Source organism: Atractosteus spatula, chromosome 10, assembly GCF_055471065.1.
Source record: "Atractosteus spatula isolate fAtrSpa1 chromosome 10, fAtrSpa1.hap1, whole genome shotgun sequence".
NCBI lineage: Eukaryota > Metazoa > Chordata > Actinopteri > Semionotiformes > Lepisosteidae > Atractosteus > Atractosteus spatula.
Genome location: NC_142715.1, coordinates 23,034,175 through 23,054,803, shown reverse-complemented (window position 1 = coordinate 23,054,803; position 20,629 = coordinate 23,034,175). Strand labels below are relative to the sequence as shown.

Genomic DNA, 20,629 nt, shown 5'->3' with positions numbered 1-20,629 from the left:
CTGTTTGTACAGTATATTGTCTTGATGTACTTTGTGTAAAGTATCTATATCTATGTTCTCGCAGTCTCCTTCCTCATCGCTCCTGCTCGCTCGACACTCAGTCTCTATGCCTGGGCTTGTTGAATCTCTGGCCAAGTCTTTTGGATCTTAATGACTATATGAACAAAAAATAATTTCAGGTTTACAAATTTGACAATATTTCACCTATAAGGCTCTGCATGGCTTGGCACCTCATTACCTGTCTGAACTATTATCGCCCTACTCCCCACCTCGCAACCTTCTCTCTTCTAATTCTGCTCTCCTAACTGTTCCCCAAGTCCATCTACATTCTGTGGGTGACAGGGCCTTCTCCTGTTATGCCCCCAGGCCCTGGAACTCTCTCCCCAAGGATATCACAGAGTCACCTTCTCTAAACTCCTTCAAATCCAGACTCAAAACCCTATTCTTTAGAAAAGCCTTTACTGAACTGGTTCCATTCTTCACCCCTCTGCTTTTCTTAGTACCACCATCCACGGTCTCCTCTATATATTGTAATTGTGTTTTATCTTGTGTATTTTTATTTATTGTTGTTGTCATTCTGTAAAGAGCTTTGAGAAGCCTCCCTTTAAGGCGCTATCCCCATGTACCCCATGTATTAAGAAGACTCCCCCCTATTCCAGTATATTACCTGTAGTGTTATATTCAAAAAATCATAAAAAAATAAAGAACACTTTCACAACCCAAAGCAAGGTTGTATAAGGTGAGGGGGGCTGTCTGGTGTGTAAAACACTTGGTTGTAGCATTGTGAATGTTGTGCTTCAAATACTATTGAGTCATGAAGAGGACCTCCCTATCCCAGTGTATTGCATGTCTAATAGGTGCCGTATTGAAAAAATCATAACAAAAACTGAAAGAGGTTTCACAACCCAAAGCAAGGCTGGGAAAGGTCAGAGGACCTGCTTAGTGTGTAAAACACTTACTTGCAGCATTGTGGGTGCTGTGGTTTAAATGCTATTGGCTTGTGAACAGCATCCCCCTATCCTAGTGCACAGTGCCACATTCAATAAAACCATGAGAAAAAGAGATTCACAACCCAAAGCTCTGCCAGTCTTCTGTGTAAACAATCATGGACATCATGATTTGAACATCATGGGTGCTGTTTTTAAAAAGCTGTTGAGTAAAGAATAGGAATTTTCCTGCAGAATGAAAACAGGAAATAAAGAAAGGGTTTCAGAAATAAAACAAAGCTTTATTTATTTATTTATTAAAGCTTTATTGTGCTGACAGTCTGGGTAATTGGAAACTGCTGTTCTGCTTCCTATGGTCATATATGGGTTTTTCGCATGAAACTCTATTGAGCAGTATTTCTGCGTTGTGAACGTATGTATGTATACAGCGGTCCCCCAGTGTTCCAGATGGTGCGTAATTGCGCATCAATCAAAACCCCGACTGTCAGAAAAGGATAATTAGCTCACTGATATGTTTATGGAGGGGTTGTGAGTCGTGGTCTTTAAAATGCATTTGGTTTGAAGGCGTTCCGTGTTATATGATATGTGATATGGACAGAAGAATATTCGTGCGTGGAATAAAAAGACAAACTGAAGGCTGTGAGAACATTCACAATGTACTTTATACACAGAGCAATTGTATATACAAAGCAATTGTTTCATAAAAACGCTACAGGCGTGCCAAAATCGTTTTTGAACTTCAAGCTTACTTTACCCAAAAGTGATGAAGACACAGACATTCAATGAAAACGAATTTGATTCACTCAAGGCTTCGCTCTTTTGTTGTGATGTCATTTTAATTAATGTTAGCTGTGATTAGGTGTCGTTTTTGTCTCTTTTAACTTAAGAGTTAAAGAGTTTAAGAGTCTGCTCCTTTCTTCCTGGTATAGAAATAACATGTTCCATGTTTACAACCACCACTATAAATTATTTGTTCAGCTCTAACGCCTGTCTGCGTTGACAAGGCATCTCAAAATGACATATTAAATAAGAACACGATCCTTCCGGTTACCATTCCTGTGGTTGGAGCGTTGTTTCGCCCTTTTTCGTTCTTCTACAATATTTACAGACAGGGCTTTATCACTGGAGTTGTACAGAAGAAGTGTGCATCGGTCCATGAAAATCATCAGTACTGCTGTTGTTCTATGCGTAGTTTAACCGAGAGCACTTAAAAGATGCAAAAAGCTTTCAAAGAAAACAGAATTGAAAGACAGTAGAGTAAGGAGGTAAAAAGCACTCCCCCGTCGAGGAATTAACCACCGTCGCCCGTGTGACTGGATATAAAAATAACTGATTCGTTTTTGCCCAGTCTCTGGAAGCTTCAATGTGATTATTTTTCCTTCCTTATTTCTTCATTCCCATGAATTTACTCTGTAGTAGAGGAAACACGAAAGTGGGAAATTGCAGGCATTCTCCATGAGCACACACTGTTGGGGATGTAGCTCGGTGGTAGAGCGCATGCTTTGCATGTATGAGGTCCCGGGTTCAATCCCTGGCATCTCCACGTGCTTTATATTATTGTGCTCACATCGCAATCTTCTGTTGAGTGAGAACTCTTTGTTGGTGTTCATAGAGAGCCAGGTTTACACAATTAAGTTCAGTCACACGCGAAGTGCTACAGTGTTGCTCTGCTGTTTTAGATGTACCTCCAAAGCATTTAGTTCTGTTAACTACAACAAATGATTTGAACTAATGTAACGTCATATTCAGGAAATCCAGAGAACGTCTCCACACTTGTCGTGGCTGTTGAAGAAATCACCTGTTAAATCTCACCTGGGATTTCTTGAGAAATCATTCAGCGAGCGAGTCCTCCCTCTGGACTCCGCACTGAGCTGAAAGCTGCGCGAATTCCTCACTGTGTGTCCTGTACTGTTACAGGTGCTCTCGTGTAGATGTGGAGCACAGCGACAAGAACACCTTGAACTTTTTCATAAGTGAAGGAATATTCAAAAGATCATGAAAAGTATGGATCGAATAAAATATCCATGGTACAACTCAAGAAAAAACTGAAGGACTCAAACAACAAACAACAAACAACTACTTTTGACGGCCGAAACGTTGTGTTCTCTTTCTTCTTTTTTTCAGCATGGAATAAACCTATAACTTGTTCCTTTGCAGCCTACGCATGCTGACGCAGCTGCCCACCTGAACTACTTTTGATGATTACAAGAGATTCAAGAAACACAACCGTCCGCTCACGGGCTTGGGTCCTGAACGCTTAAGTTAAAAGACAAATTAAAGGATGCAAACTGTAAACTCTCTTCACATCTTACAGTTTATTAAATAAAACAATTTCTTACTTTCTTAATAATTTCTTACTGCTGATAGACGATTTATTGCATTTTATCAAAATCACAATTACAAACATTTTAGGTTAAACTGTTATTCACACACTCTAACGGAGAGAAACGTTAGTGTCTTCAGGTGTGTGAGCCCATTTCTAAAAAAATAAAAAATAAAAGTTATATGAAATTAATTGTTCTACTTTTTAGCTTGCATAGCCTTATGAATATTTCCGTTAAATCTTTTTTTTTCTGTTGTAATTTCAGTTGATATTAATATTAGTCATGATTTACAACTTTTGGACATGGTTCATCTTAAATAATTTTGTAATTAGTTTCAGTTTTGGAAAATCGCACCCAGGAGCTACCAAAACTGGTAATGTTCATATAATGTGTAATGCAATAGCAGCATTTTGGGTGGGAAAACAAAAAGTATTTCTTGGTATGAATCCCAATACTTCATAAGCGGGGTTCGAATACTTCTCGCTTCAGATAAAGCTGTCAATACATCATAGATTTTTACTCAATCAATAGCAGTGTTATCGCTACCGAGCACTAAATATAGATCCTGGCAATACTTCGTAAGATCTTCAGAAGAAAATCCAAAATACTACAGAAGCAATCAAATGTATACGTTTCTTTTGGATCTAGAATAATCTAGGATAATTATGAGACTCAAAACATGCCCGTCTTTTCTTTTTTCGAGGACAAATGGATTATTGAGGTGTAAAGATGGGTTCAAAACCAAAATCATCTGCTATTGCTGCTGTTTCTTTGATAGTTTCTTCAAATCCTTCAATTGATCATCGATATCGAGGAATAATATTAAACAAATTGTTGTTTTCTGTTAATTGACAATTTTATTGTAATTACATCTTTTTTTACAGATGTCTTGCATGTATCACAAGGTATAATAGTCGCCGTGCGTCCTCAGCTAAAATGTTTTAAAAAGTACGACAAAAGTACAATATGATTAACAACATTCATGGTTATATCTATATTAAAATGAAGGTAAATATACCAAGATATTAAAATAAAATTTTACATTCCTAACCTAATAATGCTTGTGAAGTTTTCCAATAAATCCGAACTGTAATTTTGAGATCAAATTCAATGAGTGAAAATACACAAGTAGTTCACTAAACTGAATTTCTTCCCTGAAATGATTTGCTTGCGAAACACTAAGCAGCTTTGAACGGATCGCGGGAATCAAATATACAGATGGGTTCAGAGTGTGCTTTCCAACTTTTGTGTAACATTTTCCTTTGATAGGGCAGAGTTGTTTTCACAATCTGGGTTAAATAAAAAGGAGTGACATCAGTTTAAAACAGCTTTCCTTCTTGGAGAACAACGGTTGTGTTCAATATTTCTAATTATTTTGGTTTCAAGATCGCAATTTAGTGTGAAATATAAAAGCCAGCTGGATAAATCTGTTACACATCATTTACAATGGTTTTTCAACTAAAGCTCGTGCAGGGATCAAACCCCAACTGTTAGTACGAGTTGCGTAAGGCTCTGCAACATGCAGATGAGAAACTAACCTCCGCTTCTTGAGTATATACACAGTGAGCTATATTTGCGAGCCTACTGCTCCCTACGGGCTCTGTTAACCTTTGGGTTAACAACCGACCCACAGAGACTCATGTACAGCTTAACACTCCTCGGTCTCAGTAAAAGTGATACACTCCGTAAAATTTCCGGAGATTCAATTGTTTTTAAAGGAAAATCATCAACATCTACTGGAGTTTTTCATTCTATACTGTGATTTCTGAAGGGTATCCTGTGAAAATACGAGTTTTTACGAGAAGGGATCGACATATAAGGTCAGCAGGATTGGGGAATTTGACCTTATGATTAAAGCTGTGGGTTCAGCAGTATCAGAACCTGATCAATATCAGTTGACTCCGATATACTTTGAAAATTAACTTCTGGATTTAGAGTCAGGCGTGTTACAGTTGCACCATGGGGTACTTAATTAAAAAAAATAGAAAAACAATCAGTGTTCCTGGATCTGTTATCGAGAACAACACCTGCACAAGAGCTGCGCAGGAAAAATAAAATGTGGTCTGGGAAGAAGAGACTCTCTTCAGAAGAGCGGCGCTCCTCACAGGAGGAAAAAGATAGCTGTTACCTTGTGGCGCAACGGTAGCACGTCTGACTCCCACTCAAAAGGCTGCATGTTCAAATCACGTCGGAGTCAGCTCATAGCTTTTCAGGTTCTGCTGGACCTGAACACAGAATTCGCACCATGCAGTTGAGCTCCCTGTGTACACCACATAGATAATCTAAACAAAATAGAGCTCACACAGCAAATACCTTTGAACAAAAGAGAAAAGGCAGTTCACATCTGCTAAACATCACGTCCGACTTCAGAGACAGCTACATCAGAAAATGAAATGGAATCCTGGAAGTTTCAGGTAACTTTTTTTAATACAGGTTCAAGCAAACCTGCTAGGGAGTTTCAGGACACTTTTGTTTTATTAAAAAGTGTCTGAAGCCTGAAGTAAATGTCATTTGAAAAAAAAACGCTATTGCGCATTAGCTGGTGCTTTTTGTAACGATTTGCTATTTCATGCTGGAAAAAAAGGAAACAGACCCAACGTTTGCTTTCAGGTGCAGTTCATTACATAATAGACATCTATTAATGCGGATCCTGAATAAAGTTTACACGAGCCAGGTAGAAGTCGAACCTACAATCTTATGATTTGAAATCAGACTCGTTATTTATTAAACCTCTGGTATATCACATAACCTGAATTGCACCATAGTGTGCTGCGCTGCTACGAGTAATACACCGCCCCGTTAAAATTTCAAAGTGAGAAACAGGTGTTTTCTACATTTTTATGAGTTTTAAAATATAATCTCTTTAAATCAGACAAAGGGTTTATGTGTCGCACTGAAATTCCCGACTGATTTAGAATTCAAAAAACACTGTTTTCTTCCACAAAATGATCAAATCTTTCACTCTTGTAGTAAAGCAGACCTCGACGGGTGAGCATTTGCTCCAGTAAGTTAGGACACGTATCATGTTAAATCATTTCTTCTCAACACATTTCCTGGTGCACGTTTTCTCTATGAAAAAAAGGACATTTTTCCCTTGCACGAGTTCTCTTTTTTTTATCAAAGCGCACAGAAAGAAAAAAGAAGAAGAAATAGTGTCGCCCTTGGGAGATGTCAAACGCATTGGACACGAAAAATGCCAGATAAAAGCCAGTTCTCTTCGTTTCTCAGTGTCGGGGCTGCTATGTAAGAGGCAATTTGCTCTGAGAGCAGGTTCAGCGCTTACTGAACGCAGATGTCTCAGAGCGGTGTGTCCAAATGGCTATAAAAGGTGATGTTAGTTGGTTAAAGCGCCTGTCTATTAAACAAAAGAATCTAGGTTCAAATCCCAGCCATGTCTTTCTTCCTATCTTGTGGTACAGAACGTACCATTTCGGGCAACCACAAAGGGCTTGATTTTGTTAAATGTATGTGTTCAGTTCCTTTCTGTAAAACTTGTTTTTCAAGAAATTCACAGAGCTTGCGAAAAATGAAATTCAATTCTTGGTTATCAGTGCAGAAGAAATATTACCGGCTGGCAAAAAGTGACTTGGAAAGCAATCAGTGGAATTGTGTTTTGACAGTCGCTTGAGAACCTAAGCTAAGTTTTTAGAGATACTTTGTCAGCTTGACATCAAGGCAGAAAACAAAAGCTTTACTGCGTCCTCTCAACCCAAATGTGCTTTGCCACCTTTAGCGTTATGCAGGGAACAACGTCTGCTGAGATCACTTTCCAGTCAGTGCAAATCGTAGTGTTTTAATGTTGGTTGTGCTGGCGAACTGCTTCTGTCTGTGAAACTTCAATGTTTTGCTTCTTCACGGCGAATCGTTGGCAGGAGTTGAGCTTGTTAAATCTTTGCACACAGCTCCATCAGAAGTAACAAATAGAACATTTTTGGAACAACAATAATAATAATAAAAATCTTTCAATCCCTTGATTGCATAAGAGTGCAAACCCTTTATAAAGGGGGTTGTAACTGTTGAAATGTAACCAGTCACATCCCAAATCATGAACAAAGGTTATTTGCCTTCGCCAGACATCAATTATTATATCGATGATTATTCCTATTTAATATCAGTTCATCTCATATAACGAGCCAGATTTCGGAGAACAAACGTTCAAACTGCACAACAGAACCTGAATCCATCTGCTGATTGTCACCGAAGAATGTCGTTTCAAATTATCCGCTGAGCTGTTTTAAGTGTCCGGCCACCTCTGTCCTTCCTACTTTGCAGTGGGCACAATTCTTTCAGTTTCTTCTCTTGTATTTTCCTTGCTATTTTACTGTCTCTTTCTTCCATGAGGAAATGGATCCAGAGCCAAAACCCTGTGTTTCTGCAGTGTCAGTCAGTGTAGAGAGAAATACTCGCACAGCTCCAGTGCACCACTGCACCAATCGTTCTCAACAGCAGTGTGCAGTGAAGTCATGCCCAGGTTGTGAGTTTCCTGGAGAAGTCTCGCCTGTGTTTTCAGCTGCAGAAGATCGCTGTTGAATTTATGTTGGTTCTTCTGTTACTTTTTCTGCTCGATGGCCTCTATTAAATCAGGCACACCTGCTTCCTCGGCAAGTTACTTTATCCCTTCTCACAAACCAACATACTGCAGGCACCTCTAATACCGTCACTGCTTGTGGGCCACGTGTTCCTGCTGTCAGCCTACTATACCACGTTCATGCACATCTAGAAACATTACTACTCTAGTAGAAGAGCGAAAAATGAAACGAAAACACAACCACTTAAAAAAGGGTAGTGCTTTGCTGTGGCTAAGTTGGTAAAAGTACTTGCCTAATAAACAGGACATCCTGGGATCAAATCCAAGTGATGCCTTTATTCCTGTCTTTTTGCACCATTTATCATTATAGACAACATGCTTCTACATTAAGATTAATGGAGGTGTTCATTTAGTTTTTGGCACAACTTGTTTTTAAAAAAATCCACACATTGTGAAAGATAAAATGCTAATCTTTCTTATCAGTGCAGAAGAATTACTGTCAGCTGGCAAGAAAATGACAATGCATTTTTTTTTGCTTTAGTCAAAAATCTGTGAATGTAGAAAAAATACAACATGTGTCAGTTTCTATGGCACACTCAGTCAGGGTGTGCTTCAGTTAAACACAACGTTGGTAGATCAAATGCACCCAGAAACACACTTTGAATTAAACCGATCTAAACATGACCTTCTCTAAATGTGATTGAGTTTCTTTACACATCCTTAGCCATCCTGATGTTTGCAGAGATTTTAAACTTTTGACACAACTCAAACTACAAGTAAATAGTTGAGTACCTAAGCCAAGATCACCGGGAATGTAGATATAAATGTCTACATGTCTACGTGTACATTATCTACTGTTTGTCTGTATATTGTCTTTAAGCACTGTTTGCACTGTGTTTTTACACTTGTTTTACAATCGTGAGACTTTCTGTAAGTAAGAATTCCATTGTACCAGTACATGTACCGGTTACATATGGCAATAAAGTTCAAGTTCAAGTAAACATCAATATTTCTGCTGTCTCCTGAGAAACACAAGTGTAGAGTCAAAACACAATAAATAATACTATAAATCTATTCAGCTAACACCCAGATGTGACAGAACACATGTAAGACTTACACCCCCTTTAAATATGTATTTCCTTAATATCAGTTATCTTCCATCCCCAGGATACCTGCAAATTCACTATCGCATATTAAAGGCTGTGTGTAAGTCTTTCATGTGTTCTGTCACATCTGGGTGTTAAATTAATAGATGTGTTGTGTTATTTAATATGATTTGACTCCACGCTTGTGTTTCTCAGGAGACAGCAGAAATATTGGGGATTTGCAGCTACAGAAAAATATATGAACTTTACGGGCAAATGTAAGGTTACGTTAAAGAAAAAAAAATTGTCACTGATGAGGATGGGATTCAAACCCACACGTGCAGAGCACAATATATTAGCAGTCAATCACCTTAACCACTTGGCCACCTCACCTAGAAACCCATTCCCTTCAGACATGATTTGGCTCCCTTAAGATGACCATCTTTCTGCATTCTTGAGGGTCATTTTCCTCTTCCACCTGTAATTTCACTATTTTCCTTGGGAGATGTCAAGCCACCAAGCCTGTGCTATGCTTCGGTGGCGGGTGTAGAGGACACCCTGTTGTACACGGAAAGCACATTGATCTCCTTGGACATGAAAAGTGCCAGATAAAAGCCATTTCTCATCCTGTCTCTTAGTATCGGGGCTGCTAGTGCATTAAAGGAGGCAACTTGCTCGGTGAGTAGGCTCAACGCACACCGAATGCAGATGTCTCATGGCGGTGTGTCCAAGCTGCTATAAAAGAAGAGCGCTCTGCCGGCGCCATGACAAAGTTGATTAAAACACCTGTTTCATAAAGAGGAGATCCTGGATCTGAATTCCAGCGGTACCTTTCTTCCTGTCTTGTTTTACAGAACATGTAATTTGGGACACTCACAGAAGTCTTGATTTGGTTTAATGCGTGTATTCATTTCCTTTGCGGAACCCATCTTGCTTTTTTTAACCATATAGCTTACGAAAGATGAAATGCGAGCGAATTTTTTGTTCACCAAAAGCATGTAAATGTAAAAAAAGCAAGGTGCAAGCATTTCTGTGGTGCAATCGGTTTGCGTGTTCGGCTATTAACCCAAAGGTGGGTGTTTTGAAACCACCCAGGGACGCACTTCTTCCTGTAGTAAACATCATCACCGCAAAAATTTTATTTTTCCACAAGACCTTAACTATTTTGATATTTGCAGTAGTAAACAATTGAGAAAAGAGTCAACATTACCGGGAATTTCCAATAATTACCGACATCAGCAACTTCCAAGCAGATAGTATTCATCCATGTTCATTTATGTTCCAATGGGTGGCGGGAGAATTCACTTCTACTCCCGTTGCATCTGCAGCTAAAGTAATTTAAAAAACAATGCAAATTGTTTGAGAACTTGACAAGCAAAAACAACAGATAGCCGGAGTTCTATTTTTATATTTTCGTATATTTACCTTAATTTTAATATAAATGTTAACCGAAGTGCTGTTCAATATAATGTAATGTTGTTGTACTTTTAAAATATTTTAGCTGAGGGTGAGAGGGGGGATATTACGCCTTGCCAAACATCTAAAATAACTGTAAAAGAGGATGGCATTTTAAAAAACTGGCAATCAAAAGAAAGTTACAATTTGTATGGTATTATGCTCAATATCCCTCGATATTGAAGGTCAGATGAGGAATTTGAAGAAACTATCAAAGAAACGGCAATAGCAGAGGGTGTTGATTTTGAACCGGTGTTTGCACCTCAATAATCCATCAGTCTTCGCTTGACAGGCTTCCTCAAGATATTCGGTGTTCTATACAAAAAATCGACAATTAGGCGCAAATGTGGCAAGTGGGGTGGTCCGAGGCAAAGACTGCGGTAGAGGAGGAATAAACTCCACACGATGACTGTATGTATACTGTACATCTGTCTAATATTCGGCCCCTGCAGGGGCATCATATTCGCTGAACTGCCTGCCAGCGTGTGTACGGGTTTATAATTCAAGAATATCAATGGTCAGACGCTTACAACGGGTGTTTGTGTTTGTATTATTTAGAGAATTGAAAAAACATTTTCGAAACTACAGCTCAAATGAAATTAAAAAAAAAGTTTATTTGTCTCTTTGCTGTAACAACTGTGCCAGAACTATTCAGATACATCAGAATGTAACTAGATTGTATTGGATTTTAGGAAATGTATTTTTGCGCATTTCCCTATACGATCAGAATACCTTCCTGTTTTCACCGTGTTTATTGTTTCTGCCTATGATCTCGGAAAGAAAGACCCAGTATCTGTTCACCGAAATATTCCAGGAGTTTGCTGTGGTTTGAGAGGAGTGTATGAAGGTAATGAAGGAGGGAGGACACGCGCATTCCGCACGGGGAGCGCAGAGCAATGAGCCGCGCCTGCAGGTCTCCGAGTCTTTTCTTATACAACCTCTGAGTCCGGACACAGCGTCTCCAGCCAGTGTTGAAGGTTTACAGTTCAGAAAACGGCTGTCTCGAGCAGAAACTGATCTTCCTGCTTTAGTTAAGGTTTGGTTATTGTGGGGGTTTAGCTCTTGTATCTCTCTTCTCTTACTAAACACTATCTACTGTAAAGTATATAAATAGAAGCTAAAATGCAGCTAAAATACTTCAGTAAGGCCGAGCAGATAGGAAAGTTTAATGAAAATGTTCTATGATCTATGTTCTAGTTGCCCATATTTTTTTAACTCTCTGTTTGAGCTCTGATTTAATCCTCTCGGCTCCTGCCGCTGTCACCGGGAGAGTGGCTGCATTCCGTAGGGCTACAGGCTGATTTCACAATGCCACATGTAATGAAATATAGGGGAAACCGCGAGGAAAACAATATGTTTTAATACGTCTTCTTCTGGATTTATATTTCGGTCTTTCACCTTTGAATGCATACCTTGACCGTAAATCTTTACTCGATTACAGGCACCCCAAACAGTTCTTAAAGGAGAAATAGAAGCCTATTTGACTTTCTGCTATTCACATTGGAGTGTTCACGAAGCATTTACCTGCCCACCATGTGCCCGCAAGCCGGTTTCTCCGTTTTCTTCTTTCTGTCATTGTCAGCGAGCACAAGAAGACAGGAAAAATGCAAGAGAGGGAAAAGCTGTCAGGAGTGGGATTTGAACCCACGCCTCTATTCAGAGACCAGAACACCCAAGCAATGGAAAGACAGGAGTCCTTGAGTCTGGCGCCTTAGACCACTCGGCCATCCTGAAGAGTTATGTAGGTTGGTGTGTTAAAAGCACCAGTAGTTCACAAAACTGAGAAATGCTTTGCTGGAGAAGCGCCACGTTGCCTACTGTTGCGGATCGCGGAAATCAAATATTCGGATCGATTTAGAGTGTGCTTTACAGCCTTTGTGTAATATTTTAAATTGTTTTAAAAATTGAATTAAATTGTTTTAAACGTACTACGTTTAGGACTAATTGGTGTGGTAGAATATGGAGATCATCTCCAGCTCTGAGCTCAACTGCCACAACAAGTTGTGCTGAACAAAGTCAGAGTTCAGGTGAACCTTTGCTCAGTGTGGTGCTCAGGACTCAGGAGTATTGCTGTGGTTCTAATTAGCACGAACAGCAGGGGCTCTGAATCAGACCATTTCAATTTATCTGTTCAGTAAGTTAAAATGCAGGACACGTTAAAATCGGATTATTACTGTGTCTCTGTCCCGTTTGTATATAACCGAATGTTTAAAAGATACCAGTAAGGACACACAACTACTAATGCGGTACTTATTGGAAATAGTCCCAAAACAAGTACGTCCGGCAGCTGGTAGACCCCTGTAATAATTTTGCAGTGACACTTTGAAGATTTACACTCTATTTAAATATTAATTTACTAAATTTCAGTTCTCTTTTCTCACACTCCCTGGCATAACTGAACTCTCACTCTCGCATACTAAAGGTTTTACATGCATTAGCTGTGATACAGATTCTAATAAAGACAGAATGAAACTGTTTGTTTTGTGTCTCATGGTGATCCTCTTCTCGATCCAAATGAAATGTTTAATATGATCCCTCGAGAAAGAAAGGAGTCAATTTCCGCCTGGAATGATTGATGCTCAAACATTTTGTAATATCTCCGGAAGTTTATACAGTAGAATCCTGGTTTGTGGCTTAAATTCAAGGTAAACAAGACTAAGGAAACGAGTTGGAAACGATGTCGATCTGGGATTTAAATCATCCGGAACATTTCACTACATTGGGCAGTATGTGCCAGAAAGCAGCACCTGACATCTGTTGATAGCTCCGTTGGTAAAGCGGAGAACTGTAGTAGAAACAAGAGAGAATTCTTAGGTCGCCGGTTTGACTCCGGCTCGAAGGAAGGTGCCCTTCGTGTATTTCATTCAAACAGTTAAAATAGCCGATCTTTTTTTTCACTCAGACTTTGATCAAAAGTTCAATAAACGACGAAGCAGAGGCTTTTGTTCCGAATTCAGCTCACGTCTGATTGTCTTGTTTTGGCCAAGATCTGATCTTTGAATTCAGGGACTACTCTGTCTGCTTTGTACAGTAATTCAAAAGTAGATACAAATGTCACATTTTTATTGTAGATATAAAGGTGTTCTCTGTTTTCAAAGGATAGGTACTTAATTGGCTTTATGATTTGGTTTTGATTTTGTATCGTTGTATTATTAAGTTTGTGCTTTCTGTGTTTTTATCGTATTGTGAACTTATTTTTTAAACAAATGCTTACAAAGGCAAACACGGCACACATCTGTTTATACCAGCGGTGAATTGTACATTTTTATTAAGTACAATCTACTGTGCACTTCTGGGAGTATAACAGGTTCGATATAAAGTGGCAAAAATATAAAAGGGGAAAATACCCCAGACTGGGTGTAAAGGCCTCGTTGTGACTGTTGTTTTATTGTTGAATACGGCATACTGTGCACGAAATGTTGCAGAAACACAATCTGATAGTTAAATAATTATTATTTTAATAATTATGTATAAGTATGAGGCACCGGATCCAAATATTCAGTTCTGATTTTTTTAAGTGATATCTTCCCTTCCTCTGGTAGAAGTAACACGATGTGAGTAATTGTTTTTTGTTCTTTTTTTTCACGTTGCGATCCAAAAAGCCTCAGATGCACAGTCTGACAGCAACCAAACCAGAATGGATTCTGCTGGGAGCCAGACTGAGCTCATTCTTGCTCCTTGTGCTGAAAACAGAATTAGCTCTTACCCGAGCACCATCTACCGCTGCTGGATTGTACTCTACGTCCTGCTGCTCCAGCAATTATTTTGACGAAAGACAGATCACTTGTACGCTTTTAACCTTCTCGCAGCTACAGGCGAGACTGAAGCTGGCGATATAAAGGCACGCACTGGTACACCTTCTCTAACTTTCACAATCGCGATAAACATTTTTTTAAGACCTTTGAAAAACTAGATATAGATAAAACTAGATAAAAAACATGAGCTTTATCGGTTTTTACATTAATCGATTTTGAATCAAATTTGATCTTTTTACATTGCATTTTACGTTGAAATGTAGCATGCATACCTAATCCACCAACGGACAGAGCAATATTTTACGTTGCCTTCCAGAGCTTCCAACGTGTGATGGATTTGTATGGGTGTCTGTATGATACCACTACAGCACTGGCGCAGGTGCAAAATCCACTTTCACACGACTTTTTCAGTGTCTTCTCTCTCAAATGGACCGAAGCACAGGAGCCAATATTAGAGAAAACGACAGATGTTTAAACAGAGGATGTCCCAATGTCTGGGACAACGCATTGTGATTTTGTATAAACGCAAATGGTTTCTCATTTAAAAGCCAACAATATTCTTTTTCTCCCTGGCGCTAATAAGCTACCACACATGCAAGCTGTTGTGTGAAAGAAAATTCATATGTCCATAGGAAGGCAGAATAAAATCCAGAACTGTGTTGGTGATATCGATAAACAGGGCTCATGTTCACAACAAAACTTTACTGTATAAAAAGTTAAAATTCGTAAATATATTTTTTTATTATGGCTTTGTCATTTACTGTAGTTATTCAGGAGAACATTATGTTAATCGTATAGATGAAACGTTTAATATATTCAGGTGGGTAGCTACGTCAGCATGCGTATCTGCAAAGGAACAAGTAATATTGTAGGTTTATTCCATGCTGAAAAGAGAAGAGAGAAAACAAACCTGAAGAAGGTTTCACAGCTGAAACGTTGTGTTTTCTCTCTTCTCTTTTCAGCATGGAATAAACCTATTACTTGTTCCTTTAATATATTGTTCGGTTTGACTCAAAATGCTTTACTACTACAAGAGAGAATTATAGTATGGAGGATGAGACACATTTATGATTTCTTGGAAGAAAATGTTTTTTCTTTGCATTCGAAATGAATCGAAACTTTAGCGCGACACACAAACCCTTTGCCTTTTTTAAAGATATAATATTTTTAAACAGACAAGTATAGAAAAACGTTTTTTTTTTACTAAGCAATTTTGGTCGGGGGCGATGTATTACTGGTAGTGGCGCTGAGGTCACTATGGTGCAGTTGAGCACCGAAAGATTAGGGCCAGTGACGTAATGTATAACGCATCTGACTTCGGAACAGAAGATTGTAGGTTTGACTCCTGCCTGGCTCATGTTGCTTTTTTAACACGGTACTGTCTGAAGATCAGCTCCTGCTCTGAGCTCAATAGCAATGCAAAACTGTCCGTAACAAAGCTGGCGAGCAGCTGAACTTGTGCTCAGTAGTCAGTACGGTGCTGAGGGTTCAGTACTGGCGTTGTTCTAATTAGCACGAACTGCAATGGCTCTGAATCTGACCATTTCTATGGAAGCCCGTTTCCGCCAGGGAGTAAAAATAAAAACGCGCTATGGTATCTCAGAATTCCAACTTAGTAACTGAGAATTGCGACTTAAAAACTCAGAATTCCGACTTTATATCTATATATATCTTTATATCGGGTTCCAGGGCTTGTACCCTCGCCGCTCCCACCCTAGTTCGTGCCTCACTGCATTGGCTCGAACCCAGGCCTTGCCAGCTGAGCTAAAGAAGAGTTTCTTTTTAAAGTAAAAAAGGACATACAATGGAAATATTTAAAAAGTATGTTTCAGCTTTTATAATTGTGAATTCTTCTGGATGTGAAGTGTCTATTTCTGTATCTTATTTCATATTCTGTCTTCGTTTTTGTATTTCTGGTGTTTAAATAAAAAAAAATTAAAAGCCCACCGTCCACTATTCCATCTGTGTACTATGGAAGCCTCACTACCGGAAATGGGATTCCATAAAAATTAGTGTAATTAATTTGATTTTTATCAGGGCACTGTACATGACAAGTCTTCAGGCTTATAGATTCTATGATCTTGTACGATTCATCAATATAGTGTAACGGAACGGCCAACATACAATTTTTAGTTCAGGTGGGTAGCTGCGTCAGCATGCGTAGGCTGCAAAGAAACATGTAATAGGTTTATTCCATGCTGAAAAAAAGAAGAAAGAAAATATGTTTTGGCCGAAACGTACCAGTAAACTTTACATTAACAATACCAGCCAACGATACATTATCATTTCACACCGGTTCTACAGGAATCTACAGCAGAGCCCTGAGTTGACTCCCAGAGTCCCACTGAGCCCATAGAATTCCACATCACCCATCACTCCTGCACACAGTCCGCTGAGAGCGCCTGTCCATAAACTACTGGATTGAGAATGGGATCAAATAATTCCCCATTTTCTTAATTCTACATCAAAGGACTGTTAAACGTCTATTTGAAGGCATCGATTCGTATTCTTAAACCAGATGAACGCCTGGAATAAGTTAATATTACTTATAAATAGTCGTGCTACAATACTCCAGTTGAAGGCACGCTTCTAGCTTTGTGGTACTCTGGTGCGTCACAAATTTATGTTTGAATTTCTGTGGATGAACTACTATAGGTGTACCCTCGCTCACTTTCTTTAGCGACAGTCGTTGCTCTTCATCTGAGTGATGTATTTGCCTGTTTTTCGGTTCACTTCCCTGCAAGGAATGTTTACCTCAGAGCTCTCTTTCACAGACTGCAGGCGCTATGTTTGTTAACAGGTGTTATAGTGATGACATCTTTCTGTATGATCAGGACAGGAGCTGCAAGTCCACTGTGTTGTGGCTCCAGTACAATTTTAGCTTATTATTATAATACGTTTTAACAGCGACAGATTCTTAAGATCACAAGGTGTTTACGATATTATTTCAGTATTAAGATGTTACTACATTCGGAACTGTCCCATAGGATTCAGTGTTCTATTAGTTTGGCACTAAACTGCTTAGTCTATTGCAGGAATTGTACTTAGTCCTGTCCTGTAGTGTCCTCTAGAGAGCAGCAGCTGTTTCCTTGGGCTCATTGCAATTGGGAACATTGTGATTACTGAGCAGGGGACTAAAGTCAGCAGACGAGCGAGTTGCAAATCGGTATTAATCTGGCGTACAGAGCTGCATGCTAATCTCTGGATCATCTCCAGTTAATGTGATGCTGTTCTTACCTTGCAATTGACCCAATCTGACTACTGGCACCAACAACCCTGTTATTAAAAATAAACTTCTTGTGTACCTACCGTGATACATAAGTTTGGTGGAGAGGTTTGGCAGCCCATATTCAGTCAAAGGTGTGTGTGCAGATCACTGTGATATACAGGCATCAACAAACTGACATAAATATTAAATGTTTAACTGATAAAACCCAAATGAACCAAACCTGAATAAATTAGTGGTGGAAAGGAGTCTTTTTATATAGCAAAAGGTCTCTGATCCTTTGGTAAGAACGATGGGTATATAACCCATTGTCCTCAATATTAGAAATGAATCCTTGAGCACTGCTGTTGTACCAACAGTCCGCAAAAGTGCTGCCACTTCCCCAGTCCCATAAAAGCCTAACATTACCCTTTCTTGCATAAACTGTAGAACGTGCCTTCACATTTCAGTTGCAGTTTAATCTATTATCACCCTACTCCCCACATCATAACCTTCGCTCTTCTAATTCTAGTCTCCTAACTGTCCCCCAAGCCCGTCTACACTGTATGGGTGACAGGGCCTTCTGCTGTTATGCCCCCAAGCTCTGGAACTCTCTTCCCAAGGATACCAGAGTCACCTTCCCTAAACTCCTTCAAATTCAGACTCAACACCTTGTTCTGGAGAAGAGCCTTTACTGAACTGGTTCCATTCTTAACCACTCTGCTTCTACTTTTCTTAGTACCGCCATCCATAGTCTCCTCTGTCTATTGGAATTGTTTTATCCTGTGTATTCTTATTGTAATTATGTCAAGTGCTTTGAGAAGCCACCTTTGGAACCATTATATAAAATAGTTTATCCTAAACCCTTGAAACTTTAATAGGGCACTGCAGTAGGGCTAAAAATTGACAGTGTTAGTGGGCCAGCAGGATTTGTGCAAATTATAGGTAGTCACAAAGGAAGACTAGGATTCACTTGAAATTCATGACCTGGAACACTGAAACAGTGGAGAGGCTTTGTGTAGTAAGCATTCAGTCTCACTCTACCCAGTCTGTGCTGCTGGTAAAGGTGGTTGTGAACACCCGTCTTCCAGCTCAAGTGCTGGGATCTCCAGTCTCAATCCTAATACTTCTCATGACTGTCCAATACCACTGCTGTAAAACCAACACCCATAAGACAAGACCTCCGAGATTCTAACTGTACCATTATTCACTGATGTTTGTGCACCAGTATTGTTCCTCTGCTAAGGAAGGGAAGGCCTACTTTATACCAAGCCCCTGTTGACAATTCCTTCCTTGTGTTTCTTTTAGTCAGTTTGTGCAGCCTAGAATAGGACACCACATCTCACTCTTACTGGGCACTACAATAGCAACTCACACACCATAAGCACTACCCCTCCCCGAAATGGGAGGATTTCCAGTATATTGAACACCTGTCTCTCCCCCAGTAAAAAAAAAGTCACAATGCCCTGCCCAAGGAGTAGTGCAGCCATCTTCCCCCAGTACAACGCTTTATTACTCCAGCCATTTTCAGCCCTCATCGGCAGCAATACGGGAAGCATTCTTGAAAGGGGAACCCCCACAAATACTTCCGTTTATTAATGGGTCTCACTTCCCTTGAATTCCTCCACCCCATTCAAACCTATAAACCATGAAGAAACAAGGGCAGGCAGAAGGGTCTTTCACAGTTTAATTGAGATGTTGACATTACAAGGTGAGTGGAGGCAGGAGAGTCACAAGGGCCAGGCTGGAGCCTTCATTCAGGCACCTGGGGAGGAAGAAGGAGAACAATCAAGCTGAACTGCAGGACACCCACCCCTACAAGAGCTCCTCCTGCCAGACCCTACCTGTCCACTGGCCAACATCTCCAAAGTCCTCTGCTCCCTCCACATCCTCACTGGTGCTCTCAGCATCTTCACTGGAGCTCTGAGGGTCTCCCTCCTCATCCTCAGTCCAGTCAGCCCCCACATCCAGAGGACCCTCTACTGGTGCCACAGCCACCCGACTGCTGGTCACCAGGCTCCTGGTACCTGTGGACAAGCAGCACCCAGGAGTGAGGGATCCGCTATACCCAGAGTCCCACAGTGATGCTACTCATCTAAAACAGTCCTTTTGTCCAGCATGGGATCATTCCTCAGTTGTCCAAGCATGGTTGTCTCTTGGGCAGAGATGCATCCACAAGGGATAGAGAACCAGACCCACCTTCATTCCGGCTGCCAGCACACCTGGACTCACAGCAGGCACAGACCTCATGGTCACCATACAGCTCCTCCCACCTGGAGGAGAGGAGGACAGGTGAGGCCTCCACCTGGCATGTCCCAGAGCACCCTCCTTGCAGAAGTACCTCTTCGCCTCCCTGTTGTAGGTGCAGGACTTGGTCCCTGGTGTTGCTTTAGCAGGAGCCACAGCCATGACACAGTGCATGTACAGCTCAGTCACTTCATGCTGCAAGAGGGAAAGTCACAGCATTAAGGGATCAAGGCCAATAGAGGGACAGAGAAGGACCTTCTGCCATCAGTGAAGTCAAGCTGGCAGCTCTAGGCACTACAGCTGCCAGTCTGGTTCACATCTAGATCATGGATGGAAAAGCAGACAATGGATCAGTAGAGCAAGAAGGCTGAGCAGCCTTTGAGAGTAGTACCTTCCTGGACAGCTTCTTCTGGAAGAGGAAGGCATCAATTGTGAAGCGAAGCACATCCTTCTGCTTGGAGGGGACAAACCTGGACAGGCATCCATCTGCCTTGCTGTCCACCATGCACCTGGGGACAAGGTGCAAGGATGAACCCCTGCAGGCTCTCAGGGCTCCTGCCCACCTCTCCTCCCAGAAGGGGCTGTACCCCAAGTTGTCGATCACAGGGAAACGGGGCTGGGAGTGCTGGTCCGGTTTCTCCGTTACGTAACACGAGTGGATGTACAGCCTCTGCTCCACTGTGGCAAAGTAGGCAGTGGCCTGGAAGTACATGGGCTGACCCAGGAAGTACTCATCCTTAGGAGAAAGCCGGACCCAGTGGGCTGGAGAGAGAGAGAGGCAGCATTACACCTGCACACAGCACCCCCTGCAGGCAGGAGGAGCCACTCGCTCAAGGAGCTTACAGTTGGTGGTAAGCAGCACAAAGCTGTGCTTGTTCTTCAGGTCCTTGAAAAAGGTCCTTCTCCTGGCCCACGTGGGGACATAGCCAACCTTGTAGGAGTAGTGGAACCTGCAGGACAGAGGGGATGAGGGGCTTCTGGTCACTTTCCCAGCAGCTTTTCAGCAGCAGCAGAGCCCTGCCTACCTGTTGTAGGAGCACTTGACCGGCACAGAGAAGGGAATGAAGCGATGCACAGGTGCAC

General features: G+C 40.8%; 1 protein-coding gene and 2 non-coding genes across 3 annotated transcripts; 1 reads left to right on the top strand and 2 right to left on the bottom strand.

The window, feature by feature from the left end:
- The first annotated feature begins 2,418 nt into the window (after positions 1-2,418).
- On the top strand, positions 2,419-2,490 carry trnaa-ugc (transfer RNA alanine (anticodon UGC)). Its single transcript has one exon. It is a non-coding gene; the product is annotated as a tRNA-Ala (tRNA).
- Positions 2,491-11,962: 9,472 nt separating this feature from the next.
- Positions 11,963-12,073, bottom strand: trnal-caa (transfer RNA leucine (anticodon CAA)). Its single transcript has 2 exons — positions 12,036-12,073; positions 11,963-12,008 (listed from the first exon to the last, which is right to left on the bottom strand). It is a non-coding gene; the product is annotated as a tRNA-Leu (tRNA).
- A 6,983-nt stretch (positions 12,074-19,056) lies between these two features.
- On the bottom strand, positions 19,057-20,258 carry LOC148826006 (zona pellucida sperm-binding protein 3-like). Its single transcript, XM_088926351.1, has 6 exons — positions 20,134-20,258; positions 19,938-20,055; positions 19,641-19,741; positions 19,499-19,572; positions 19,144-19,326; positions 19,057-19,064 (listed from the first exon to the last, which is right to left on the bottom strand). Exons 1-6 carry the CDS (start codon positions 20,256-20,258, stop codon positions 19,057-19,059), a joined length of 609 nt encoding a protein of 202 aa, XP_088782477.1.
- Positions 20,259-20,629: the final 371 nt, after the last annotated feature.